The sequence below is a fragment of the Grammomys surdaster genome, unplaced genomic scaffold (assembly GCF_004785775.1).
Source record: "Grammomys surdaster isolate TR1022 unplaced genomic scaffold, NIH_TR_1.0 241, whole genome shotgun sequence".
In the NCBI taxonomy this organism is placed as follows: Eukaryota; Metazoa; Chordata; class Mammalia; order Rodentia; family Muridae; genus Grammomys; species Grammomys surdaster.
Window position 1 is genome coordinate 1,466,405 of NW_021604686.1, and position 23,578 is coordinate 1,489,982.

General features: G+C 43.2%; 1 protein-coding gene across 5 annotated transcripts in view; it reads left to right on the plus strand.

Annotated features, from left to right (window-relative positions):
- The window catches only part of Sin3a (SIN3 transcription regulator family member A), a 60,164-nt gene that overhangs the window by 26,991 nt on the left and 9,595 nt on the right, over positions 1-23,578 (plus strand). For all 5 annotated transcript variants that reach the window (XM_028774571.1, XM_028774574.1, XM_028774573.1 and 2 more), the window contains 11 exons: positions 1,863-1,952; positions 4,749-4,867; positions 5,450-5,660; positions 6,552-6,668; positions 8,626-8,864; positions 10,192-10,375; positions 11,421-11,994; positions 14,442-14,611; positions 19,228-19,401; positions 22,769-22,861; positions 23,475-23,569. In XM_028774571.1, coding sequence (XP_028630404.1) covers positions 1,863-1,952; positions 4,749-4,867; positions 5,450-5,660; positions 6,552-6,668; positions 8,626-8,864; positions 10,192-10,375; positions 11,421-11,994; positions 14,442-14,611; positions 19,228-19,401; positions 22,769-22,861; positions 23,475-23,569 — 2,066 coding nt within the window. The remainder of the gene's footprint in view (positions 1-1,862; positions 1,953-4,748; positions 4,868-5,449; positions 5,661-6,551; positions 6,669-8,625; positions 8,865-10,191; positions 10,376-11,420; positions 11,995-14,441; positions 14,612-19,227; positions 19,402-22,768; positions 22,862-23,474; positions 23,570-23,578) is intronic.

The window sequence follows — 23,578 nt, forward strand, 5'->3', positions numbered from 1 at the left end:
CGAAGCTGCCCACAAAGCTTGTGCAGCTCCTCAGAGGTGGTTAAGGGGTGAAGTGTTAAAAGTAAATTTTGCAAGCCAGGCGGTGGTGGCGCACGCCTTTAATCCCAGCACTTGGGAGGCAGAGGCAGGTGGATTTCAGAGATCGAGGCCAGCCTGGTCTACAGAATGAGTTCTAGGACAGCCAGAGCTATGCAGAGAAACCCTGTCTCGAAACCCCCCCCCCAAAAAAAAATAAAAGTAAATTTTGCCTACTAGGATTATATTATATAGCCTATTCATTTGTGTTTGGAGAAAATATCTCACCAGGTAGCCTTCACTGACCTGGTATTCAGTAAGTAGTCCAGGCTAATTGCCAACTCATTACAGTCCTCCTGCCTCGGACTACTGAATGAAGGGATACAGGTGTTTGCTACAATACCCAGCTTGTTTTCCCTTTTAAAATCAGTGTTAAATTCTTAGTCTGGCCAGGTGCTATAGTGACACATGCATTATGAGCACTGTGGTGAGCAGGTCAGCAAAGAAGTAGCCAAATCTCTGTGAGGTTGAGGCCAGCCAGGGCAACATAGTGACACTGTCTCAAAAATACTAGTGGATATGCTAGTAAGATGGTTATGCTGTCTATTGGACAATGAAGTAATTAGGCTTTTTTAAAATTTATAACTTGAAGTAGTGTGGGTTAAAGATATGTATCTTTTTCTTTCTGTCTGTCTGTCTGTCTGTCTATTAGGTTTGACATACAAATACATCAATTAGAACCTTTTATATTTGTCTCCAAAATGGCCTGTTAATTTTAGTATTTAAAGCATAAATAACTTTAAAAGTTCTACAGTCTTTATAAATTCAAGTACATTAAAAAGTTTAAAATCCAGTCTCTTAAAAAAAAAAAAATCTGAACTCAAAGTCTCACTACTATGGGCTCCTGTAAAATAAAAAATGAGCTTAATAAATACTTCTTTTCAAGATGGAAGAACCAGGGCACAGTCGTAGTCTGAATAAAGGAAACTCCAACTCCCAACTGTGTAGATAACCGTGTCCACTGTCTGGGTTCCACTTACAATCTCCTCCTCCAGAAGGCTTCGATTAGATTTCTGGCTCTAATGTCTCGTGGGTTTAGGCAGGTCACACTCCACCATTGCTGCTTGGTGGTCTTCTCTCTGTCTTATCCTCTTGAAAATACTTGGCTTTTCTAATGCAGATGGGCTGCCCTTTTTTCTCCTGGGCTCTTCTCTTTCTTCCTCCTTCAATCCTTGGCTTTACTTGCTTTTGTGGATTCGCCTTCACCACTGCGCTCTCCTGCCTTCTCCAGGGCCAGGCTCAGCTGCTCTGGATGATGATTCCAAGCCAGGACTCCTGGGAGACCTGGCTGCCTCAAGCAAAACTAAAGGCTTTACTTTGTTCTAGCAGCTTCCCTGTGATGGTCTTAAGGAAACACTTCCCAGAAGATGTCACCTCACTGCTGCTGGTCTCTTCTTAATCACCACTGATTTCTCAGCCCCAGCTCACCAGCATAAGTTGTGTCAGTAACACAAAGGTTTCACCATAGTAGTGGTACTGGTCTCTTAATTATGGCTGACTCCTTAGGGTCAGCTGACCAGAACCACAAAGTCTTAATTCAGAATAGAAAATGGCTCTCATAGTGTTTCAGCTTACCTCTGAATTTCACAAGCCAGGCTCTGGTTATGGGAGCACATGCCAGTAGGATTTTCTGAAGGAAGCAGAGGCGGGAAAGTCAGCACAGAAAGGGGAAGGACATCCATTTTTAAGCGTTGTTCACAGGAGAGAATAAAGTTATTCATTAGCATTGTTAGAGCCCTTTTAGCAAAGTCAAACTTACTTGTTTGTGTTTTTTTTTTTAATTCCAGAAAAAACCTAAACTGATTAGTCTAAAGGAGTCTTCAATGGCAGATGCCAGCAAACATGGTGTTGGAACTGAATCACTATTTTTTGATAAGGTAAGTAATTGGTAACATTTAATCTTTGTTAAAGACAAATGACATAAGTAATTGATAACATTTGACATTAGTCATTAAGGACAAATGACAATTACATAAACATAATGGCAATTGTTTTGTTTCAGAGGTATCAACTGATAGGGATTTTTTTTTTTTTTTGGCTTGTTTATTTAGTTCTTTGACTTTTGTTTTGTTTGTAAACAGACTCTGTGTGTAACCCACGTTGCCTTTGGTCTCCTGTTGTACTTAGCCCGGGCTGGCCTGTAGTTTCTGACCCTTTGGCCTCATAAGTGGCACCACATGTCACCCACTTGTAGTTCCTCCTTTGTCCATCCATCTGTCTGTGTCTTTCTTTCTCTTTTTATTCTTTAAAGCTAGGATCTCACCATACAACCTTGGCTGGCCTGGGACTGACTGTGTGTTTCAGGCTGACCTCGGGGTCATAGATTTCTACCTGCTTTTGCCTCCGTAGTACTAGGAGCACAGGTGTATGCCCTGTGCTCGTCTATTAGTAGTTCTGGTCATGAAGTGCAGTGCCTTAGCCACACTCGGCATGCTCTCTTGCCATGGAGCACCCATGATTTAGCAGGTCTGGGAGGTGGTTGTCCCGACACATGGTACATAGAATGGATAGTGACAATTTTCTTTTGGTTTTCTGAGTCAGGGTCTTACAACTGCCCAGATTTGCCTCAAATTTGCTCTGAAACTAGAGATGACTTTTAGCTGCTATTAATTTTTCTCCTTCCTCCTCCAAATAGGCTGTAGATAATACACAGTTACGCCCAGATTGAGACTTCTATTGGAATGTTTTCAAAGGTCTGTAGGTGTTTCATGCAGTAGCTAGAGTTGAAGTTTTGATGCTACTTCATGAATGCTACTTCAGTTTGACTTTATTTCTGTATCTGGTTTTGTCCTTGGAGTCAGGTTGATGATTAGCAGGCAGTTTCCACAGTGAAGTAGGCAGCTGGTGGGCTTCTCACAAGTCAAACCTGAGTTGCTGTGGTCATTGTTACCTTATCTGTACCTCTGGGTGTTGGCAGAAAACGAAGTATTTAATGGCTGCGTTAGTGATAGCTTTTTCTCTCTGTGCCTTTAGGAGCTGTCCTGATGAAGGATAATTATCTTCGTATATTTTTGTTAATATTACATACAGGTATAACTAAGAGTGTATGTAATCTCTCAAAGTTTCCTTTAAACTCAGTAGAAGGAATTGTTATGGATGATACAGAGTTTGTGTTAGCGTTTGGTTGATCAGGGTCTGTCGGCTATCTCTCTGTTTTTTCATAGGCTCAAAAGCTGATAAATTAAAAATAAATACTGGCTTACAGTACAAAAAGTAGTCTGCCAAGGAGGGTGCATCTGTGACTTCTCAGTCTGTTAGGTGTAGTGCCTCCTGCACCGCAGGAGGAGATAGTCCGAACATAGCAAACAAGTGTGTTGATAAGGCCTGGGTGTGAAGGTGCACAGGGCTAATAATTGTATTTCAGAACTAAAACTCAGATTCATATGCCTCGTTAGGTAGTCTTTTTTCTGTAAACTCTTTTCTTTTTTTTTTTTCTTTTTTTTTTTTTTAAAGATTTATTTATTATGAATACACTGTAGCTGTCTTCAGACACACCAGAAGAGGGCATCAGATCTCATTACAGATGGTTGTAAGCCACCATGTGGTTGCTGGGGTTTGAACTCAGGACCTCTGGAAGTGCAGTCAGTGCTCTTAACCACTGAGCCATCTCTCCAGCCCCCTTCTGTAAACTCTTAAACATTTTAAATTTTTGCGTCTTTAAGATGTTAGTTTTCAATTCGGTGAGTAGGATAATCGCCTGTGTGAGAGGGAACAGTGGTGTGTGCTCGTGACAGGCAGGCTGTCTCTGTTGAACACCACTAACAGCTCAAGGCAGCTGGCCCTGGGGCTTCCAGGGAACCTTCTGTTTCTGCCTCCTGTCTTAATGTAAGTGCGCTGGAGGTATAGCTCAGACCCTCCTGACTCTGGCATTATATGTCTCTGGAAATCCCAACTCTGACCTCAAACTTGCTTGGCATGTGCTTCATTCATTGAACCATCTTTCAGTCCCTTGTTTGTTTGGGGTGTGTGCATGAGTGCATGCTTGTGTGAGTGTGTATTTGTACCGACCTGTTCTTGTATGCCAGCATACATGTGTATGTATGTATGTCTGGAGGCCAGAGGTCAGGTGGGTGTTGTCACCTCTACCTTAGTCTTTGAGACAAGGACTCACTGAACTAGACCTCACTGATTGCCTACCGTCTTAGGGTGTTATTGCTGTGAAGAGACACCGTGACTAAATCAGCTCTTACAAAGGCAGACATGTAGTTGGGGCTGGCTTACAGTGTCAGAGGTTCAGTCCGTTAACATCATTGTGGGAAGGATGGCTTCGTCCAGGCAGACATGGTGTTGAAGGAGCCTAGAGTTCTACATCTTGATCCAAAGGCAGCCAGTAGAAGACTACTGTTTTACACTTGGCAGCACTTGAGCATAAATCTTACCTCAAAGCCCTGCAAACCTAAAGTGAACAGTAAAGTGGCCTGTGTGCTGACACTGTGTCCACAGTCCAGCGCCTCGTCTGTGCCCTCTCTCCATGTGCTTTCCCATCCGTTTCAGATTGTTTAAAGAAGAGGGTACAGTATTGTCTCCTTTTTAGGTGATTTTTTTTTTTTTTGGTCATATCTAAGCAGAATAACATTAATTCCTTAGTAAATATCTGATCAATTTTACCCTACTAAACAATAATCAAGGACCCTGCTTTTCTTTATAACCATTTTTCTTCTGGTTTCTACAAGGTTCGAAAGGCTCTTCGAAGTGCAGAGGCCTATGAAAACTTCCTTCGCTGCCTTGTCATCTTTAACCAGGAGGTGATCTCTCGGGCTGAGCTTGTACAGCTAGTCTCTCCGTTTCTGGGGTAAGTGAAGGGAAGAGCATGTCCCCTGGCACTCTTGCTATGCCCATGCAGCATTTGTAAGGGTCAATGTCAGAAGGGCCTTCTTGAGCCCTGTAGTGTAACTTTTAGGATGGAAAGACTGCTGGGTGTGGTGGCTGCACTTTAATCCCAGCACTAGGGAGGCAGAGGCAGCTGAGTTGATTCAAACAGCTTGTACTACATAGAGAGACCCTATCTCCAAAAAGGAGAAAAGGGTGCTGGCACAGTACGAGCTATGGTGCAGTACCTCTGGTCTCTTGATTGTCTGACCAGCACTTAGATTCTAGGTCAGGGCTCTTAATTGTACTTGACGTCCTGAGAATTATGTGAACAGTGAAGTAATATTCTTGATCCAGAGAATGGCTTCTTACTGTCTTGTTGGAGAGCATTGTATAAGGAAAATGGACCCTAATTGGTTAAGGATGCTTCTCAAGTAGGAAGTGATTTGTCTTTGGGACTTGTCTTTGATAATGGAGTCCTGATCCACCCATGAATTGTGATGTTGTTTCTCACAATAACTGTCCTGCCTGAAATTGCTTACCAGCTTTTGGTTTGGTTCTTCAGGAAATTCCCTGAATTGTTTAATTGGTTTAAAAACTTTTTGGGCTATAAGGAGTCTGTACATCTGGAAAGCTTTCCAAAGGAACGAGCTACAGAAGGCATTGCCATGGAGATAGACTATGCCTCTTGTAAAAGGCTGGGCTCTAGCTACCGAGCCCTACCAAAAAGTTACCAGCAGCCCAAGTGTACAGGACGGACTCCTCTGTGTAAAGAGGTAAGTGCCTGTCGTGGATCTTCCGCTTCTGCAAATGAGAGTAGTGGCAATACCGGGATCAGAGCCTTATTTATTTATTTGATATGAATAAATGCATGGAAGCCATGATCTGCTTATAAAGACCAGAGACAGTTTGTCAGAGTACCTTTTCCTCTGTAGCTCTATGGGTTCCCGGGATCAATCGCAGTTGACTAGGTTTAATGGCAAATGCCCTTATTTATGTGCTGAACCCTCTCTCAGGCAAACCAGCTTGATATTAATTGTGAAATCATGAACCTTTTCTCTTTTCTCCCAAAAGAAACTTGTATTCAGAGGTTGCACTATCAGTGTTACTGTTGCTGTGATAAGAACACGATGAAACCGTCATCACTGTTCATCAGTGAAGGACGTCAGGGCAAGAGCTCACACAGGGCAGGAGCTGACACAGGGCAAGAGCTCACACAGAGCAGGAGCTCACACAGGGCAGGAGCTCACACAGGGCAGGAGCTCACACAGGGCAGGAACTTGGAGGCAGGAGCTGAAGCAGAGACCATGGAGGAGTGCAGCTTGCTGGCTTGCTCCTCGTAGCTTGCTCAGCCTCTTTTCTTAAAGAACCCAGGACACCAGTCCATAGACAGCACTGCCTTATCAATTACTAATTCAGAAAGTGCTCTACAGTTGGATCTTCTGTAGAATTTTGTCAGTTGAGGTTCCTTCCTTTTTGATAACTCTAGCTATGTCAGATTGGTATAAAACTAGCCAGGACATTTACCACATTTAAAGTTTGTGGACTAATGTTAGCTGTTTCTTTCCCCTCTTTGGATTTATTTATTTATTTTTAATTGAGAAAGTTTAATTGCCAATAAGTTTTTACAGGCCTTTCTGCCTCTTTTTTTTTTTTTTAACCTAAAGGTTTTAAATGACACCTGGGTTTCCTTCCCATCTTGGTCTGAAGATTCCACTTTTGTTAGTTCCAAGAAGACGCAGTATGAAGAACATATTTACCGTTGTGAAGATGAACGATTTGAGGTATCTTTTGTCATTTGAGATTTGGGAACTAGGAAGGTATGAAAGGAAGCGGTGTTTAAATACTGTGTGTGAGTTAACCTTTAAAAAAATAAAGAGGAAGCCGGGCGGTGGTGGCGCATGCCTTTAATCCCAGCACTTGGGAGGGAGAGGCAGGCGGATTTCTGAGTTCAAGGCCAGCCTGATCTACAGAGTGAGTTCCAGGACAGCCAGGGCTATACAGAGAAACCCTGTCTCGAAAAAAATAAAAATAAAATAAAGAGGCGACAGCTGACCGTGGTAGTGCATTCTGGAAAGGTTGGAGCTGGGGTGGGAAGATATAGAATGAGAGTCAGCGGAACAGGTCCCCTGTTGGTCAAAGGGACTACTGAGTCTCCATTGTCCAGATGACGGTTCCTAAGACCACACGAGAAGGGAAAGAATTGAGTTTGTACGTATCTGTCTTGGTATATAGTGATTGCACTGGGTTGTCTAGTTCTGTTCCTCTGGTCAGACAGATGGGAGACCTCTCATACCAGTTTAACACTGCCAGCACTCCTCCTTCAGAAAGATCATACGCTGTCCCCCACTGGCTGTCAGTTCCCGTCTTCCCCCATCCTAGTTATGTTTCTATCACTAACAAGTTGCCATGACTAAGACAACTTATGCAAGAGTTTAACTTGGCTTACAGTTTCAGAGGGTGTTAGTCCATGATGGTGGAAGGAAGGAACAGCTGATAGTTCACATTTTGATCCATAATCCATAATTAGTCTTTGAAAACCACCCTAGTGATGCACCTCCTCCTTATCCTTCCCAGACAGTTTCACCAACTAGGGGCTAAGTATTCAAACATGCTTGGGGCTATTCTCATTCAAACCACCACATACATAGAATTAATTGGCTGGTCAGAAAACTGAATTGCACTGAGTTTTAATTTCTACTAATAGTTTTATGAGTTTCTCTGTGGAGCTTTGGCTTTCTAGAACTCTGTTGACCAGACTGACCTTGGACTCAGAGATCCACCTGCCTCTGCCTCATAAGTGCTGGGATTAAAGGTGTGCACCACCACTGCACTTTCCTTCTGTGGGTGTTTTTAATCAAGCTGAAGAACATATTTTGAGCTGAGGGCAGTTTAGAGTACCTGTAATCCCTTAGGGGAGGGGAAGGCAGAAGGAGTTAAGAATTCGTAGTCATCCTTACTTGCATAGACAGTTGGACACCAGCCTGGGCTACGTGCTACTGTGTCTCAAAAGGAAAACGCAATCACCGAGATGGCTGCACTGGATGTGAAGCAGGAACACAGCATTTAGTGTCTTTTAGGCATACTTAAGTTAACACCCCAAACCCTTTACTCAGTTTATGTGTCAGTATTAAACTTTAGGAATTGTGTGCACGGCATTTTTACCAGAAAGTACCCTTATGATAGTTGTATGTGTCCTTGTTCATATTTCACTGGTAAGAGAGTCTTCCGTACCTTGTATGGAAACTACAACTCTTTTTTTTTTTTCTAAATATTTATTTACTTATTTTATTGATGAGTACACTGTAGCTGTCTTCAGACACACCAGAAGAGGGCATCCAATCTCATTACAGATGGTTGTGAGCCACCATGTGGTTGCTGGGATTTGAACTCAGGACCTCTGGAAGAGCAGTCAGTGCTCTTAACCACTGAGCCATCTCTCCAGCCCCTGAAACTACAACTCTTGTTTGTTTGTTTGTTTGTTTGTTGTTTGGTTTTTTGAGACAGGGTTTCTCTGTGTAGTTCTGGCTGTCCTGGAACTCACTCTGTAGACCAGGCTGGCCTTGAACTCCGAAATCCGCCTGCCTCTGCCTCCCAAGTGCTGGGATTAAAGGCTTGTGCCACCACCGCCCAGCGAAACCACAACTCTTAATTGGAGGAATTTGACGTCCTCCTTATTCTCCCAGCTCTGCTGTGTTCTTGTGTCGGGCCTGAGCACTCTCTTTGTTGTTTTGTTTTAAGCTTGATGTGGTTCTCGAGACCAATCTTGCAACAATCCGGGTTTTAGAAGCAATACAGAAAAAACTTTCTCGCTTGTCTGCTGAGGAACAAGCCAAATTTCGCTTGGACAACACCCTTGGAGGCACATCCGAAGTCATCCATCGAAAAGCACTCCAGAGGATATATGCTGACAAAGCAGCTGATATCATCGATGGCCTGAGGAAGAACCCCTCTATTGCTGTTCCAATTGTCCTTAAAAGGTGTGTATCTTCTGGCTTTTGTGTGCTGTATGACAGGTTCAGTGTCCCATTAAATAAGGTTCTAGTTTTGTACCTGGTGATCTAATTAGAATTCCAGTTCTCTCCTCAGTAGCTCAGCACTAGGGATGGAGTAGGATGGTGGAACATACGTTAGGGGTTTTGTGGACCAAATGGAACGAGTGTTGACAGGCAAGGTTGAAGGACTAGAGGTGTGGCTTGGTGGTAGATTGCTTGCCCATCATGCATTAATTCCTGAGTTCACACAGAGACAACTTGCTGAGTGTGTGATAGAGTGCTGTACACTCACATTTCAGGGTTGGGTTTTTGTTTCTATTGGTACAAGGGATCGAACTTAGGACTGATTGTATAGCATGCTTGATAGGCAAATGCTTTACCATATCCCAAACCATGGGGGTGGGAGGGACTGTGGTGTGTATATGTGTTGGGGTATGTATGGTGTGTGTGTGTGTCTGTGTGTGTGTGTAAAATAAGGACTCACTTTATTGCTCAGAATGACTTCAAACCTGCAATCCTCCCTCACCAAATGCCTTCTCTAGGATACTTTGCATTTCCATGAGCACAGTAAACGTTTTGAGTCATGACAAAGAAGCAAGTTGCTTTAGTTAGTCGAGGAGAACTAGTTTTTTGAGACTACTCACCAAAACCAGATGTGGTTCATGCTTACAGTCCTCACATGACGGAGATAGACTCAGGAAGATAGCTCTAAGTTTGATAGTAGCCTGGTCTGCATCATGAATTCTAAGTCATACAAATTTTCAAAGTAAGGCCTTATCTCAAAAACAGTTTCAAGCTCCCTCATAAGAACCCCGTTGATGATACCACTCACTCTCTAAATGTTCATGGCAGCCAAGTTTGATTCCTCTGCCTATAATGTCAACATTAGGGAAGGAGAAAGTAGAGTCGCCATAGATTTTAGATTAGTTTGGTCTATATACATTTTCCAGTAAGACTTGTATCAAGCTTGTGGCATACTTGTGGCACACGCCTTTAATCCCAGCACTTGGGAGGCAGAGACAGGTGGATTTCTGAGTTCAAGGCCAGCCTGGTCTACAGAGTGAGTTCCAGGACAGCCAGGACTACATAGAGAAACCCTGTCTCAAAAAACCAAAAAAAAAAAAAAAAGACTTGTATCAAAAAAAATAAGTCCCCTCAAGGAAAAAAACCTCACTGAGATAATATGAAGGACATTATCTGAAGCACCACAGCATAGGTTGGAGTTTTCATCAAATGAAGTAAGCCTGGCACATGTCTGCAGTTAACCGTTCATTCCCACGTGCTGTTCCTTGTATCCCTTCTTACCTGCTAGGCTGAAGATGAAAGAGGAAGAGTGGCGAGAAGCTCAGAGAGGCTTCAACAAGGTCTGGCGAGAGCAAAATGAGAAGTACTACTTGAAGTCTTTGGATCACCAAGGCATCAACTTCAAACAGAACGACACTAAGGTCTTGCGGTCTAAGAGCTTACTGAACGAGATCGAGAGCATCTATGACGAGGTGAGCTGGCTGATGGGACGGCTCCCTGGGCTCTGCTTCTGCATGCTCAGCCTTGCTTCAACTCCTACAGTTAACTGAGAGCCGCTAGTTCTCGTGCCGTGGTCTACCATCTTAAACCTGATACTCACTGCTGCACTCAGTCCTTCCTCTGCTTTCCCAGTTTATCATTCTGCCTTCAGTGTTCACATCTTCTAACAAGACCTGGTGTTCCTGGAGAGCATCTCGTCTGCCTCACGTGCGCAGTGTAGTGACCCTGTCACTCTGCTCACTTCCTAGGAATATAGCTAGATAGATAGCGGTCGGAGCAAAGCCTCGGGGACAGCTGTGAGGTTGCTCTTGCTTCCTGTGCCCTTCCTTAGGAGGGAGGGAGGGAGCATACGTGCATCTATCTTCAGGCTTTTAAAAAGCCTCCCAGAGCTTAAAGAACAAAAATAGTAAGTGAATTTTTACAAACACTTAATTGTTTATCTTCGACAGTGTTGTTAACCATGACACATTCTACCACTGTATTATTATTAAGTGCTAATCTAGAATTTTAAAAGCAATTCTCTTAAGTCTTCATTATATAGGAGGTACTAATATTTTTATATCAAGCCAGTTTGTCCATAGTACTTACAAATATTTGGAAGAGAGACAAAAATTATTGTTAAGGTTAATTCTTGTATTTCAGATTAGTTAGCTGCTGTCATGTCTCTATCTAAGCCAAACTGGCCTAGAATCTTGTACCCTTCCTGGCTTAGTCCCCAAAGGATGGAACTGTAGCTAGGTGCCACAGTGTCGAAATTGCGTGTTGGTTAGTAATTAAATGTGCTGCTAGCTTAGTCTTAGTTCGTTTTGAGACATGGTTTCTCTGTTGATCCCTGCCTGTCATGGAACTTGCTCTGTAGACCAGGTTGACCTTGAACTCATAGATCTGCTGGCCTCTGCCTCCTGAGTATTAGGTTTAAAGGTGTGCACCACCACTGCTAGGCTTTACTGGTATAGTACTGTAGGCTTGTTGTTGCTGTATGTGTGTCACACAATGCTTTTATTTCTGCTTCATCAGAGGCAAGAGCAGGCTACAGAAGAGAATGCTGGTGTACCTGTTGGCCCACACCTCTCTCTTGCCTATGAAGACAAACAGATACTAGAAGATGCTGCTGCTCTGATTATCCATCATGTGAAGAGGCAAACGGGCATTCAGAAAGAGGACAAATACAAGATCAAACAAATCATGCACCATTTCATTCCTGATCTGCTATTTGCTCAGAGAGGTGATCTCTCAGATGTGGAAGAGGAAGAAGAGGAGGAAATGGATGTGGATGAAGCTACGGGGGCGCCTAAGAAGCACAACGGTGTTGGGGGCAGCCCCCCTAAGTCCAAGTTGTTATTTAGTAACACGGCAGCTCAAAAGCTAAGAGGAATGGATGAAGTATACAACCTCTTCTATGTCAATAACAATTGGTATATCTTTATGCGACTGCATCAAATTCTCTGCTTGAGGCTGCTACGGATCTGTTCCCAAGCTGAGCGGCAAATCGAAGAAGAAAACCGAGAGAGAGAATGGGAACGGGAGGTGCTAGGCATAAAGCGAGACAAGAGTGATAGTCCTGCCATACAGCTACGTCTCAAAGAACCTAGTGAGTGCTTAGACTGTCAGCTTTCATAATATACATGGGGTGGGTGGCTGGCTTCAAGGCTGCCTTAAATTTGAAGTGCACTTAGGCCTTAGATTGGAACTAGGGTTCATATCCTACCTCTGCAACTTAACTGGTTATGTGACCTTCCTTAAATCCGTGAACCCATGAATGACCCAATGAAATGGAGGCAGTAATCGTAACTTTATGGGGTTGCTTGAGGCTTAAAGGAAGATGCCAGCATGGCCCTTTGTACAGGACCCAGTTTATAGTCCCATGAGGTGTTAGCACTGTGGACACATGAGGGATGTGGGATCCATTGGCTAGGTTAACTGTGGACACAGGAGAGGTGTGGGATCCATTGGCTAGGTTACTGAGCAGTGTTTCAGGTGGGAAAGAAATGTCACACTTCATTCTGTTCCGTAGCAACCTAGAAAGTCCTTATTATGCTTCTGGCAAATAAGGGATCTTCTCAGATGTGTGTTAGCTGCTTCTCAGTGGGCTTCATGGCTCATTCTGATATTTCTGCGAGGCACTGGGACAATGATTTGAGACAAGGCAAAGGGATAGACAGGACTCAAGGAAAGAGAAGCCCAGGGGCTCACTGAGGAATCTGTCGTGCTTTATGTCGTGCTGTGCTGCCTCCTTCCAGATAATGGTTTCACTCTGATGTTAGGTACTTAACCTGTGAGCCACACTTCCCACAGGCTCCCCTTCTTTGCTCTTCATGAAATAGTAAGTAACTGTTGTAGGAGTCCTGTGTATAATCCTAGTTTCTTATCTGTTGAACTAGTGGCCCCGGAATCTGTTTGAAAAGCCTTTATCTGCATTAGTCCTAGCTTGAAAGAAACAAGTAGAAATTACAAATACACATCTGGGCTTGATCACTGTCTTAACCTGGACTTATGCTGAAGCAGCTTGTTCTTGAGTGATAGTGCCAGCTTCACGCCAGCCATAGTTTGTGGCTACAAATCTGTGGTTTGGACTCTTATCCTAGCACATTTCAAAGACTAGCTCCCTGCTTCATGGGCTTAGACAAAGTGATGTACTGTGACCCAACTCAAACCTGTAACTTGTTTTAAACAGTGATTGTTCATTTTTGCCTGTTTGTAAGATCCACCCCATTTACTTAGGGGTGTGCTTCCCCTTTCTTATTTCTCCTTATAAATGGATGGCCAGTTATCATAAGTGTACCTTTTGTAATTAGCATTTTTGGTCAACCTATGTACAAAAAGGGACACAAGTGAGAATTTGCATGGGGTGCATATACCTTATGTGCAGGGAGGCTAAAAGAGGACATGGGTGTCTGCTAGTGTTCTGTACTCTCTCCTTGAGACCCTAGTGTTCCTCCTCTCTCTGACTCCACAGTGCCAAGGTCACGGGTGGTAATATCCAGGCTTTCACATGGGTGCTGGGGCCAGGTATTCTTATCCACTGAACCATCTTTCCTGCCCCACAAATAGAATTTTGTGGCTCTAAATTTATCTATAATGAACATACTTTAGTCAAAAAAGAGATCAAGAAAATAAAGCCAAACCCCAGTAACTTCTTTGTTCTACTGTTTTGGTTTCCAGACTTAGAAATGAATTACTTTGGTATTTGAGGGTGGGTCTCCTGCTATTAAGTGCTCACTGTCCCAGAACTTGTTTTGTAGTCTAGGCTCTGCAGTCCCCTTGCTGAAACCTCCCTGGGGGAGGGAGGGAGGGAGATATATGCCATAAGGTCCAAGTTGAGGGTAGTTTTGAACTCCGCATCTCTGGGTGCTATCTATTTCAGTGAGCTCAGAAGACACTGTCCCTGGCGCCCTTCCCCGTTGCTGTGTCTGTTTACTAGTGAGATTCGCTCGAGCAACTGGTTGAAGTGCTTCATGTGTAACAGATACAGTTCATGTAGTGTAATTAGTGGAGTTCAGCGTTGCAAATCTATTCTAAGCAAAAGGACTGCAATACATTCAGATTAGTTCATTTTCATAGAGGGGTTAATTTGAATAACTTCTGTAGCCATTCGTTCCAAGTGTGCTTACATCTACCTATGCCTGTCGTCTCTTGTCTGTACTTTATTCTTCATTGAAGTAAATTTATGAGCAAGTGTCCCCTTTGTGAAATGGTTTTGTGTAAGTGAAGGAGCCAGCAACTTGAAGGACCCTCTTGGGATATTTTGCTCTCAGGTTACATAGAACTTAACAGTGCTCAAAGTGTCTTTTTAGCATTGTCAGTCTGTGCTGGAAGCCACTGTTAGAAGGTGCAGAGTCACTGTTGGTTCCTTGATGGACAGTGCTAGTGATTGTAGCCACCTGTCAGATGTCATCTCTGCTGTGGGTTGAGTTGGACATGTTTGCATCTGGTGTTTTGTCCTTTCAGATGGTGTACAGGCCAGCTGTGGGGTTCTGTATTCTGTCCTTGAGCTTGGCTGAGCAGAGTAAGGTCTTACCTGTCTGATCTTTCCTGTAGTGGATGTTGATGTAGAAGACTATTACCCAGCTTTCCTGGACATGGTGCGGAGCCTGCTTGATGGCAACATAGACTCATCCCAGTATGAAGACTCCCTGAGAGAGATGTTCACCATTCATGCCTACATTGCCTTTACTATGGACAAATTAATCCAGAGCATCGTCAGACAGGTGAGAGGGTATGTTGGAGGCTAGAGCTGGCAAGGGGAAGGTGTTTTTTCTTTGAGTGACAAAGAAAAAGCAAGATTTCTATGGGCAAAGGAAAAGCAGCTTAACCATATAGCAGTGTTTATGAACGTATGTCTTTGAAGTGTGGAAAGGACGAAGTTGACATGAAGTCTATTGTGTGCTTCTCCTTCGGAGACAATAACAAATGTCTGTTTACCCCTTCGATGCACTGACAGCAGCCGAGGCTTAGTGAACCATTAAGTGTATTGGGGTCACTTAAGGGACATGAGCAACCCAAAGGCAGTGCATCAGTGAACAGCCCACCATACCAAGATCTGAATCCTTGAATCTCCTGCACAATCCTAGGGCAGCTTGACCTATCGGGGAGTGTACTTTCCCCAGAATTTTTTTCTATTTTTATAGGAGGATCAGAATTTCGAGTTTATCCTCCAGCTACATTCTAGCCTAGCCCCTGTGGGGATGGGGGTGGGGATGGATTCTAAGTTAAGTTTCAGGGGCTTTCTGAATATTCTGTTCCCTTTTATTTCCTGAACCTTGTACATTTTATTTACTTTTGAGTCTGGTGTTCCTCTTGAGAGGGAATAGGTCGGCAAGTGTGTCTCTCCAGTTCACAAAGCTTGACTCGTCCAGCCCTGGCATTGGCTCTTAAATGTGCCCTTGTTGGAGTGTGACCCTGCTCAGAGCCTGTCCTGATAGCCACCTGTCTAGGACACAGCTTCCATCTCTTATTTTGTCAGAAAGGAAGCATAGGCAGAGCACAGCCTTGTCCATAGATGACGGCGAGTCTGTTTATTTGCCTCATTTAATACTAGAGGTCCTTTACAATGTTCTGCTCACCTCATTTATCTGAAACTCACAGTGTTAGATTTGTGGATGCTTTTATGTTTTGTTCTTGGAAATTTTAAATATGTAGAGTTGTTGGTAACAGCATGTCACTATGTAGCACTGGCTGACTGAGAACTAGTCTTGGGTTCTCGTCACTTCCTGAGTACTGAGATTATAGGTGGGAACTACATGCCCAGCCGGTGGGATGCGTTCTGACTGTTGTCCCGGGCTGTCTCCTGCGTTGATGGGCTCCTTACTGCTCATGCTCCATCAGACTGATCTCCCCTAGTGGGTCAGTCTTAGGCACATGACCTCCGTGCGCTAAAAAGATAGAAAAAGCCACTTGTGCCCCGAGTCCACACTGCTGCTGTCGAAGGAAAGAGTTAGTGTTCTCTTGAGGAAAATACTGCGTCTTGCAGAGAAGCTTTGCTTTTTCCTTGGCTTTGGCAGAATGCATGCCTGTGTATGCCCACAGAATCGAGTCAGGATTGGTGAAGAAAGGAACATAGAACTGACTCTTGGTTCTTATGGCGAGTTGTTGGTGAGACAGCTCTAAAAGTTGAAAAGCTGCTATGCCTTCCCATAGAGGTGTGGTGAGTGGTGAAACCATTGTTGGACAAAGGTGGTTACTCTCATCATTTGACAGACAGATTCCTATTGCATCCCTAAATGGCTACAATTAGGTCTTGCATAGTACCAACCCAGTATTTTAAAAAGAAAGCCAAAGTAAATTTTTCATAAGCCCTATGTTTTTTAAATCGATAATTCATTTACTTAGAAGAATCTGGTTATAAATTTAATTTTGGTAACACTGTTACCATATTTTTAAAAACTGGAAAATGGGAGTTGCCTCCAGAAAAGCCACAGCCACAAGCTTTAAGCATTATGCTCAAGCTTTTCATTTTAACTCTTCAGTGCTTTGTCTGATTATGTTTTCCTTTTATTTGGTGGTCTCCTGGTATTCAGGTCTTGTTGAACACGTATCAAAGTCAAGCCATACATTTGTCGAAATTTTTTCAGGCTGGGGCTTTACTTAGCTCAGTTGGTAGAGTTAACTGCTAAGCATGACAAAGCTCTAGGTTGGATTTTCAACACCCCATAAAATGAGTGTGGCAACATTCACCTCAACATTTGGAAGAGGAGGCCGGAGGAACAAAGTTTGAGTGTCAGCCTCGGCTATATACGAAGTTCAAGGACAGTCCCCGATACATAAGATCTTTTCTCAAAAACAAGGAGGGATTAATTCTTTTTTTTTTTTTTTTTTTTTTTTTTTGGTTTTTCGAGACAGGGTTTCTCTGTATAGCCCTGGCTGTCCTGGAACTCATTCTGTAGACCAGGCTGGCCTCGAACTCAGAAATCCGCCTGCCTCTGCCTCCCAAGTGCTGGGATTAAAGGCGTGCGCCACCACCGCCCGGCGGGATTAATTCTTAAGTAGGCAGTCTCAGACATCTTAGTTACAGAGCCATGATATGATGTCATCCCGAGAGGCCTCGCCTAGGGATGCTTCCCTTCATCCCAGGCATCTCCATTCTAGTGCTGCTTTGTATGTGGATACTCAGCACATACTGTTGCTGGCTTCTCCATCCCTCTCGAGACTTGAGCACCTCTTGTCCGAGCTGGGCTTGGAGCTAGCTTTTCCATGCAGGTGCTCCTGTATTTAACAGCAACAACCAAAATCTTGCAGAAACCATCCCTCCATCATTTCTGGTTACCTGGTGAAATATTTAATGTGACTGTACATACCCCTAGTTGTCTCTGGATTTGTAATGCTGCCATTTCCAAAGTTTCTGAGAGAGGCAGATACCTAAAAGAGGATGTGAATAGAAGGTCAGTGCTCTATAGGGAGAGGGTTCGTGGTGCAGAGAACTCATGTCTTGGCTAGACTGTTTGACCTTGCGCCTTCTTCTTCCCCACTTAAAGCTTTGTGACACTTTCACTGTGTTATCAAGTCCTAGCGTGCCTTATTTTAATAGTGTTGTCCAAGTCTCTCATACTTCACGAAGACTGTATCTTCCTAAAAAAAAATAGAATGACTTAGTGACTATGAGATCATGAGATTGGCCAAGTAAAGTTGATGAATCAGTATTAAAATTTAAATTTTTGCTACTCTGTTTTTTAGGGACCGGTTGGTTTTGTATTAGGCACTGAATGTAAGACTTGGCGCTTGCTAGGCAAGCCCCCTGCCTCATTGCCCAGGATATGAGAGTGGGTTCTCCTTCATCCCTGTGAATTTCAGGGGTTAAACTGAAGTTGTCAGTTGTAAGGTCAATCGGCTTTTTCCTCTGAATCATTTCTTAGGAGACTTATAATTTCACAGTAAGAGTAGTGAAGAAAATCAAAGCAAACAATGGAGTGGGGATGGGGGTGTCACTGGCTGGGGTGTGTTGTGGCCTGAATTTGCCCCAGCAGCCTGTGCAGAAAAGGCTCACCATTGCAGGGTTCACATGAGCGCTAAGTCTCTAGTAAGCCTTGTTTCCTCCTCTTAACAAGAACAAGGTTAACCATTTCAGACACATTTACCTTCTACTGAAAATGAACTGCTGAGGCCAAGGAGATAACTTCACATGGTCCTGGATTTCATATAACTCAGCCTTGGGAAAAAAATTTTAAAAATTAACACGTACAGTTTGAGGATGACGTTTGTGCAGATAGACTAATCAGTGGCCTGCTGTAAGAATGCTACCCTGCGGTAGGAGCTTGACCTTGAGGCCTGTTCTGCTCTTGAGTTGAACTCCTGGGGCAGGTGATAGCCCACTGGTTGGTTTTTTGTTGTTGTTGTTTTTGTTTTTGTTTTTCGGGACAGGGTCTGAACATAGCCCTGGGTGTCCTGGAACTCACTCTGTAGACCAGACCAGTCTTGAGCTCGGTGATTGACTGCCTCTGCTGGGGTTAAAGGTGGGGGCCGTCATACCTGCTTTATGCCACAACCTTTACGTTTAGGAATCCTCGATGTGGGCCTAGAAAGTAGCTCAGTACTTAGGAACACTTGCTATTCTTGCCAGCATCCACATGGAGATTCATATCCTCCTGGAACTCCAGTTTTAGGGAAACCAGTGTTCTCTTCTGGCCTCTGTGGGCACCAGACATAATATAGCTAACACACTGCAGGCTTACACACAAGGCATATAAAGAAAAATAACTAATTATTTAAAAATAAAATCACATGGATCTGTTTTCAGAGTTCTCTCAGGTACCTGTCTTCACTCCAAGTCTCAAAAATTTTAATGTCTTACACAACAAATTTTCTCACAATAGGGCATCCCTCCATTCCAGCCTGTTTTCCAGAGTAATTGTAGATTGGATAAGAAATAAGTGTGAAAACAGATTAAAAATACACGAACTGGGGACACAAGTCACGGAGCTGGGCATGGTGGTGCACACCTGTAGTCCCAAGATCTGGGAGGTGGAGCAGGAAGTCTAGCAGTTCAAGTTTATCCTCAGCTACGGATGAGTTGAGGCCAGCCTAGTCTACATTAGGTCCTATCACAAAACAAAAGCCAGGCAACTGCAAAACACTGTAAGATACTTAGAATGGCATTGTATTTGTTTTGCTAAGAAGCATGAGCAGGAAACATATCACTGAGACTTGGTTTTGCTTTTGAGTGTGAGTTTTATGAGATGTTAATAAAGGCAGAGGATCCTGACTTGGCTGTTTTCCATGAAAACAATAGTGCTTAACTTTTTAAATTTCAAAAAACCCGTTTTTAAGCTGAGTGACTCAGGCCAGGAGAATCGCTTGCCTGGCTCACTGGCTGGCCTGTGCTTTGTTCCAGCTCCAGCATATTGTCAGTGATGAGGTCTGTGTGCAGGTTACTGACCTGTACTTGGCAGAGAACAATAACGGAGCCACGGGCGGCCAGCTAAACAGTCAGCCATCGAGGAGCCTTCTGGAGTCCACGTACCAGCGGAAAGCGGAGCAGCTTATGTCAGATGAGAACTGCTTCAAGGTAAGAGTTGCTCATCGAGCCATAGACCTCAGTGCTGCTGCTGCTGCTGCTGCTGCTCACGTTCATCTCCAAACCTAAGGCTCCTGTGGTTCTGTCCTACTATCCATCCATCCATTCATCCGTTCATTCACTCATTCTCTTCTCACTCGTTTCTGTTATGTGTGTTTTCAGTACAGGGTTGAGTGTGTGCACAGGGGGAGGTCAAGGGGCTTACACCATGTGGGTCTGGTCTCCCATTCCCCTCACTTTTTTTTTCTTTTCTTTTTTTGGCTTGAATAGGCTGGCTGCCTTTCCAGCTCTGTGATTATGAGCCAGAGTTTTACATGAATACTAGGAATCAAATCCGGTCCCCAGGCTTCTTTGGCAGCAAGCACTTTACCAACCAAGCTGTCTCCCCAGTTAGTTACCTTTATTACATTTTAAAAAAATAATAATAAATAAGCAAACAAACTTTCTTACATTCTCAGAGCTTTTTAAAAATGCTTTGTAAGTATTTTCCTGAAAAATGTTGACGTGTAAAATACATGCTCATTGTTAAAGACAGTGTGGGTACAAATGACAAAATCATTTCGCATTTTTTCTAGCGATAAACACTGAGAATATTTCTAGGCTTTCGATGTACATTTATTTTATGTGTACGAGTGTTTGGCTGTGTGCATGTGTGTGCACTGTGTGTGTGCCTGGGTCTCTCTGAGGTCAGAAGGTGGCACTGGATCCTCTGGAACCGGACCCATGGATGGTTATGAGCCACCATGTGGGCATTGGGTTCTTTGCAAGAGCAGCAGATGACCCCAACCTCTGAGTAGTCTCCTTAGCCCCTTGAAAATGTACATATTGAAAGAGCTGGGTAATTATTCATTCCCCAGAGTCGTTACCATCATTTCTACATCTACCTTTGCCCTCCTCACTCCTCCCTTCTGTTTTCATGATACAGTGTCTAGCTGTTCACACAGATCTTGGCAGAATGCTGGCATTACATTGTAGAACCACCACTTTGTTTGCCTGTGTTTCATTGGGATGTTTCTTGGTCATAGAATACTTGGGTAGCATAATGAACCCCTAACTTGTTCCCATCACATATCTGTAATCCTAACACTTGAGGTTAAGTCGGGAAGATCAGAAGTTCAAAGTCACTCTCTTTACATGAGACTGTCACCTTGCCCTACCCCATAAAAGAAATGCCTATAATATTATATATATTAGGTGATTTTTCATTGTTATTGTAACAGCTAACTGAGAAAAAAAAATAATTGGAAATCCACATTTCTAATATAGTGTAGAATTAAACTGCAGCCTCATTTGACTAATGGATGGCCGTTATTTTATAATTCCTAAAAAGTACAGACTAAACCAGTCATAGTGGTGCACACCTTAAATCTCAACAGTCAGGAGACGGGCAGATGGATTTCTGTGAGTTCAAAGCCAGCCTGGTTGGTCTACATACACAGTGAGTTCCAGGATAACCAGGGCTACATTGGGAAATCCTGTCTTTCCCCAGAAAGTTAATAACAGTTTGTTCTGGTGCTCTGGAAGCAGGCTGTTTGCCATGAGTTAGAGGATAGACTTGGGAGGTAGGGTGGAGAATTGATTTAAAGTATATAATGTAACATATCTTACTGTTCTTAATGGTTTTGCTTATCTCCCTCAGATTTATTTTAGGTTAACCATATTATTTTTGCTAGGTTTTAGTTTTAGGAACAGCTTGAGGCCTCTCTAAAAGCGTCCTACAAGCCAGTCTACCTCCATCTTGTTGCGTCTGCCTGGTCTGCGTTGCCTTTCACAGTGCCCTGGATTGTAGTTTCTCCCTGTGTAACCAAGGAAGGTTGAAGTGGAGTTGACTTTTCTAATTTTTAGGGACAGTCAGATTTAGCTGAAGTTGTCCTTGAACTTCTGCATCACAGAAGATGACCTTGCTTCTAGAATTACAAGAGTGTGCTAGGATGACCAATTTATCAGAAGTTTACTCATGAGCTCTCATTTTCCCATGTGAATTTTATTTTTTATTTTATGTGTATGGGTGTTTTACCTGCATGTGTGTATAATTTTCATATCTACAATAAACTTTTGAGTCAGGACATTAAGAGAGCCAAGGTTCCAGAGAAGGAAGTCTGCTGACAGTTTTTGCCTTTATCAGTGTTGCTTTTATAAATATTGCTTTTTTTTTAAGCTATACAAATACTGCCAATATATTAGAATCCACAATTTCAAATTCAACATGATTGGCTTGTGGTGGTCAGAGGGCAGCTGTGGGAGCCAGCTCTCTTCTCCCACAGTGTGGCTTTCAGCAGTTAAGCTTGGGCTGTCTACATGTCAGTAAGCACCTCTGTCCACTGAGCGTCCTGCGAGCCCAGCAGAACGTTAATTAACATGCTTTTTAATTTTTTTATTTTTAATGTTTCAGAATTTCCTACATGAATGCTATGTTTATATTCCCTCCTTTTCTTCTCCTCTTCCAGTTTCTCCAGGATTCTCTTCCCACTCACGCTCAGATCCATGGCCTCTTAATTAATTTTCACTGTCACATATGTATATAGCCCACTGAGTTCATTTGATATTGCCACATGTATTTAGAACTGATCACCTGGGATAACCTATCAGGGCACTTGTCACTGGAAAAAAATAGATTCTCCCTCTCTCAACAGACACCAATGTAGGTAACCCTGTCATTGAGATTTTGTGGATGTGACATTCTGTTACTGTTCAGAAGATGCCTGCCCTGGTCTTCTTGCTCTTGTGATCTTTGTGACTCTTTTTCTCTAATCTTTCCTGAGCCTTAAGCTTAGGGGTTGCATTACAGATACATCCGTTGAGATCAGGCACTCCATGATCAGTTATATTTTTCTGCATTTTGACTAGTTGTAAATCTTTGTAGTACTCCCTACCTGCTTCACAAAGAATCTTCTTTGATAAGGAGTGAGAGCTGCACTTAGCTGGCTGGGCTGGTACAGGCTGGACTATGTGGGGTGAGCTATGTAACCTGAGCAACCACTTATTATTAGCAAACTAGTACTGGCAAACATTTACTAACGTGATTTTTTTTAGGATTTATTTTTATCTATAGGGATGCTTTGTCTTAGTGTGTGTTTGTGCATTACCTGAATGGAATGCCCCCAGAGGCCAGAAGCCTGTCCTGGCCTCTGGAATTGAGTTAGACTGTGTGGGTTCTGTGAGTCAAACCCAGATCCTCAAGAAGTGCACCCAGCGCTTGAAGCCATCTCTGTAGTCCCACCAGTACCTTCTGTATCTCTTCCTTCGGAACTAAATTGTATGATTTACCTTTCTACTTACACTATGACAATCTAGGTTTATAGCCTTAACATTTTAGAGTTTTTTGGCTTTTTTTTTATACTCTGCTTCTTTTTTGCAGCTAATGTTCATTCAAAGTCAAGGTCAAGTGCAGCTGACCATTGAGCTCCTGGACACAGAAGAGGAAAACTCAGATGACCCTGTGGAAGCAGAGGTATGGACGGTAGATTTCAGAGCTTGCCTGGTCACCCTGAATTCTGCTGAGCTGTAACTCCTTAAGATTTTTGTGATTTTGTTTTTAGGATTTATTTGTGTGTGTGTGCGTGCGTGCGTGCATTGTGGGTGCTGGGAACAGAACTGGAGTCCTCTAAAGAGTAGCCAGTGCTCTTCAACTACTGAGCCACCTCCCCAGCCCCTCCATAGGCTGTTGTAGGTGTCAGGATGTTTAGAGTGCAGGACATTCTACTCCCTTCGGAGGCTCCAGTGGTGGTGGACATTTAGTTACTAGCATTTAGTCAATGCCCCTCCTTATTCATCCTTAATAATATGGGTAGCAACTTTGCTGGCCTTTTCTTTTTGTTTTTCTTCCTAAATGATTAATAGTAAACATGGTTCTTTTGTTTGTTTTATAGTATCATTTGAGACAGCTTGTTTACTTTTTAATTGATCTAAATGAACCCAGGAATTTTGAACTCAGGCAGTATATTATTGTTGCAAGGATAATATAAATTTTGAGCTCCTGTCTGTGGACGTCTGGGTGACACATTAGACTCATGGTCTGTCGGTATAGACAGCTGTTTCATGGTCGTTTGTGTTTATGTCCCTAGCGCTGGTCAGACTACGTGGAGCGATACATGAGTTCTGATACTACTTCCCCTGAACTTCGAGAACATCTGGCACAGAAGCCAGTGTTTCTCCCGAGGTGAGTCTG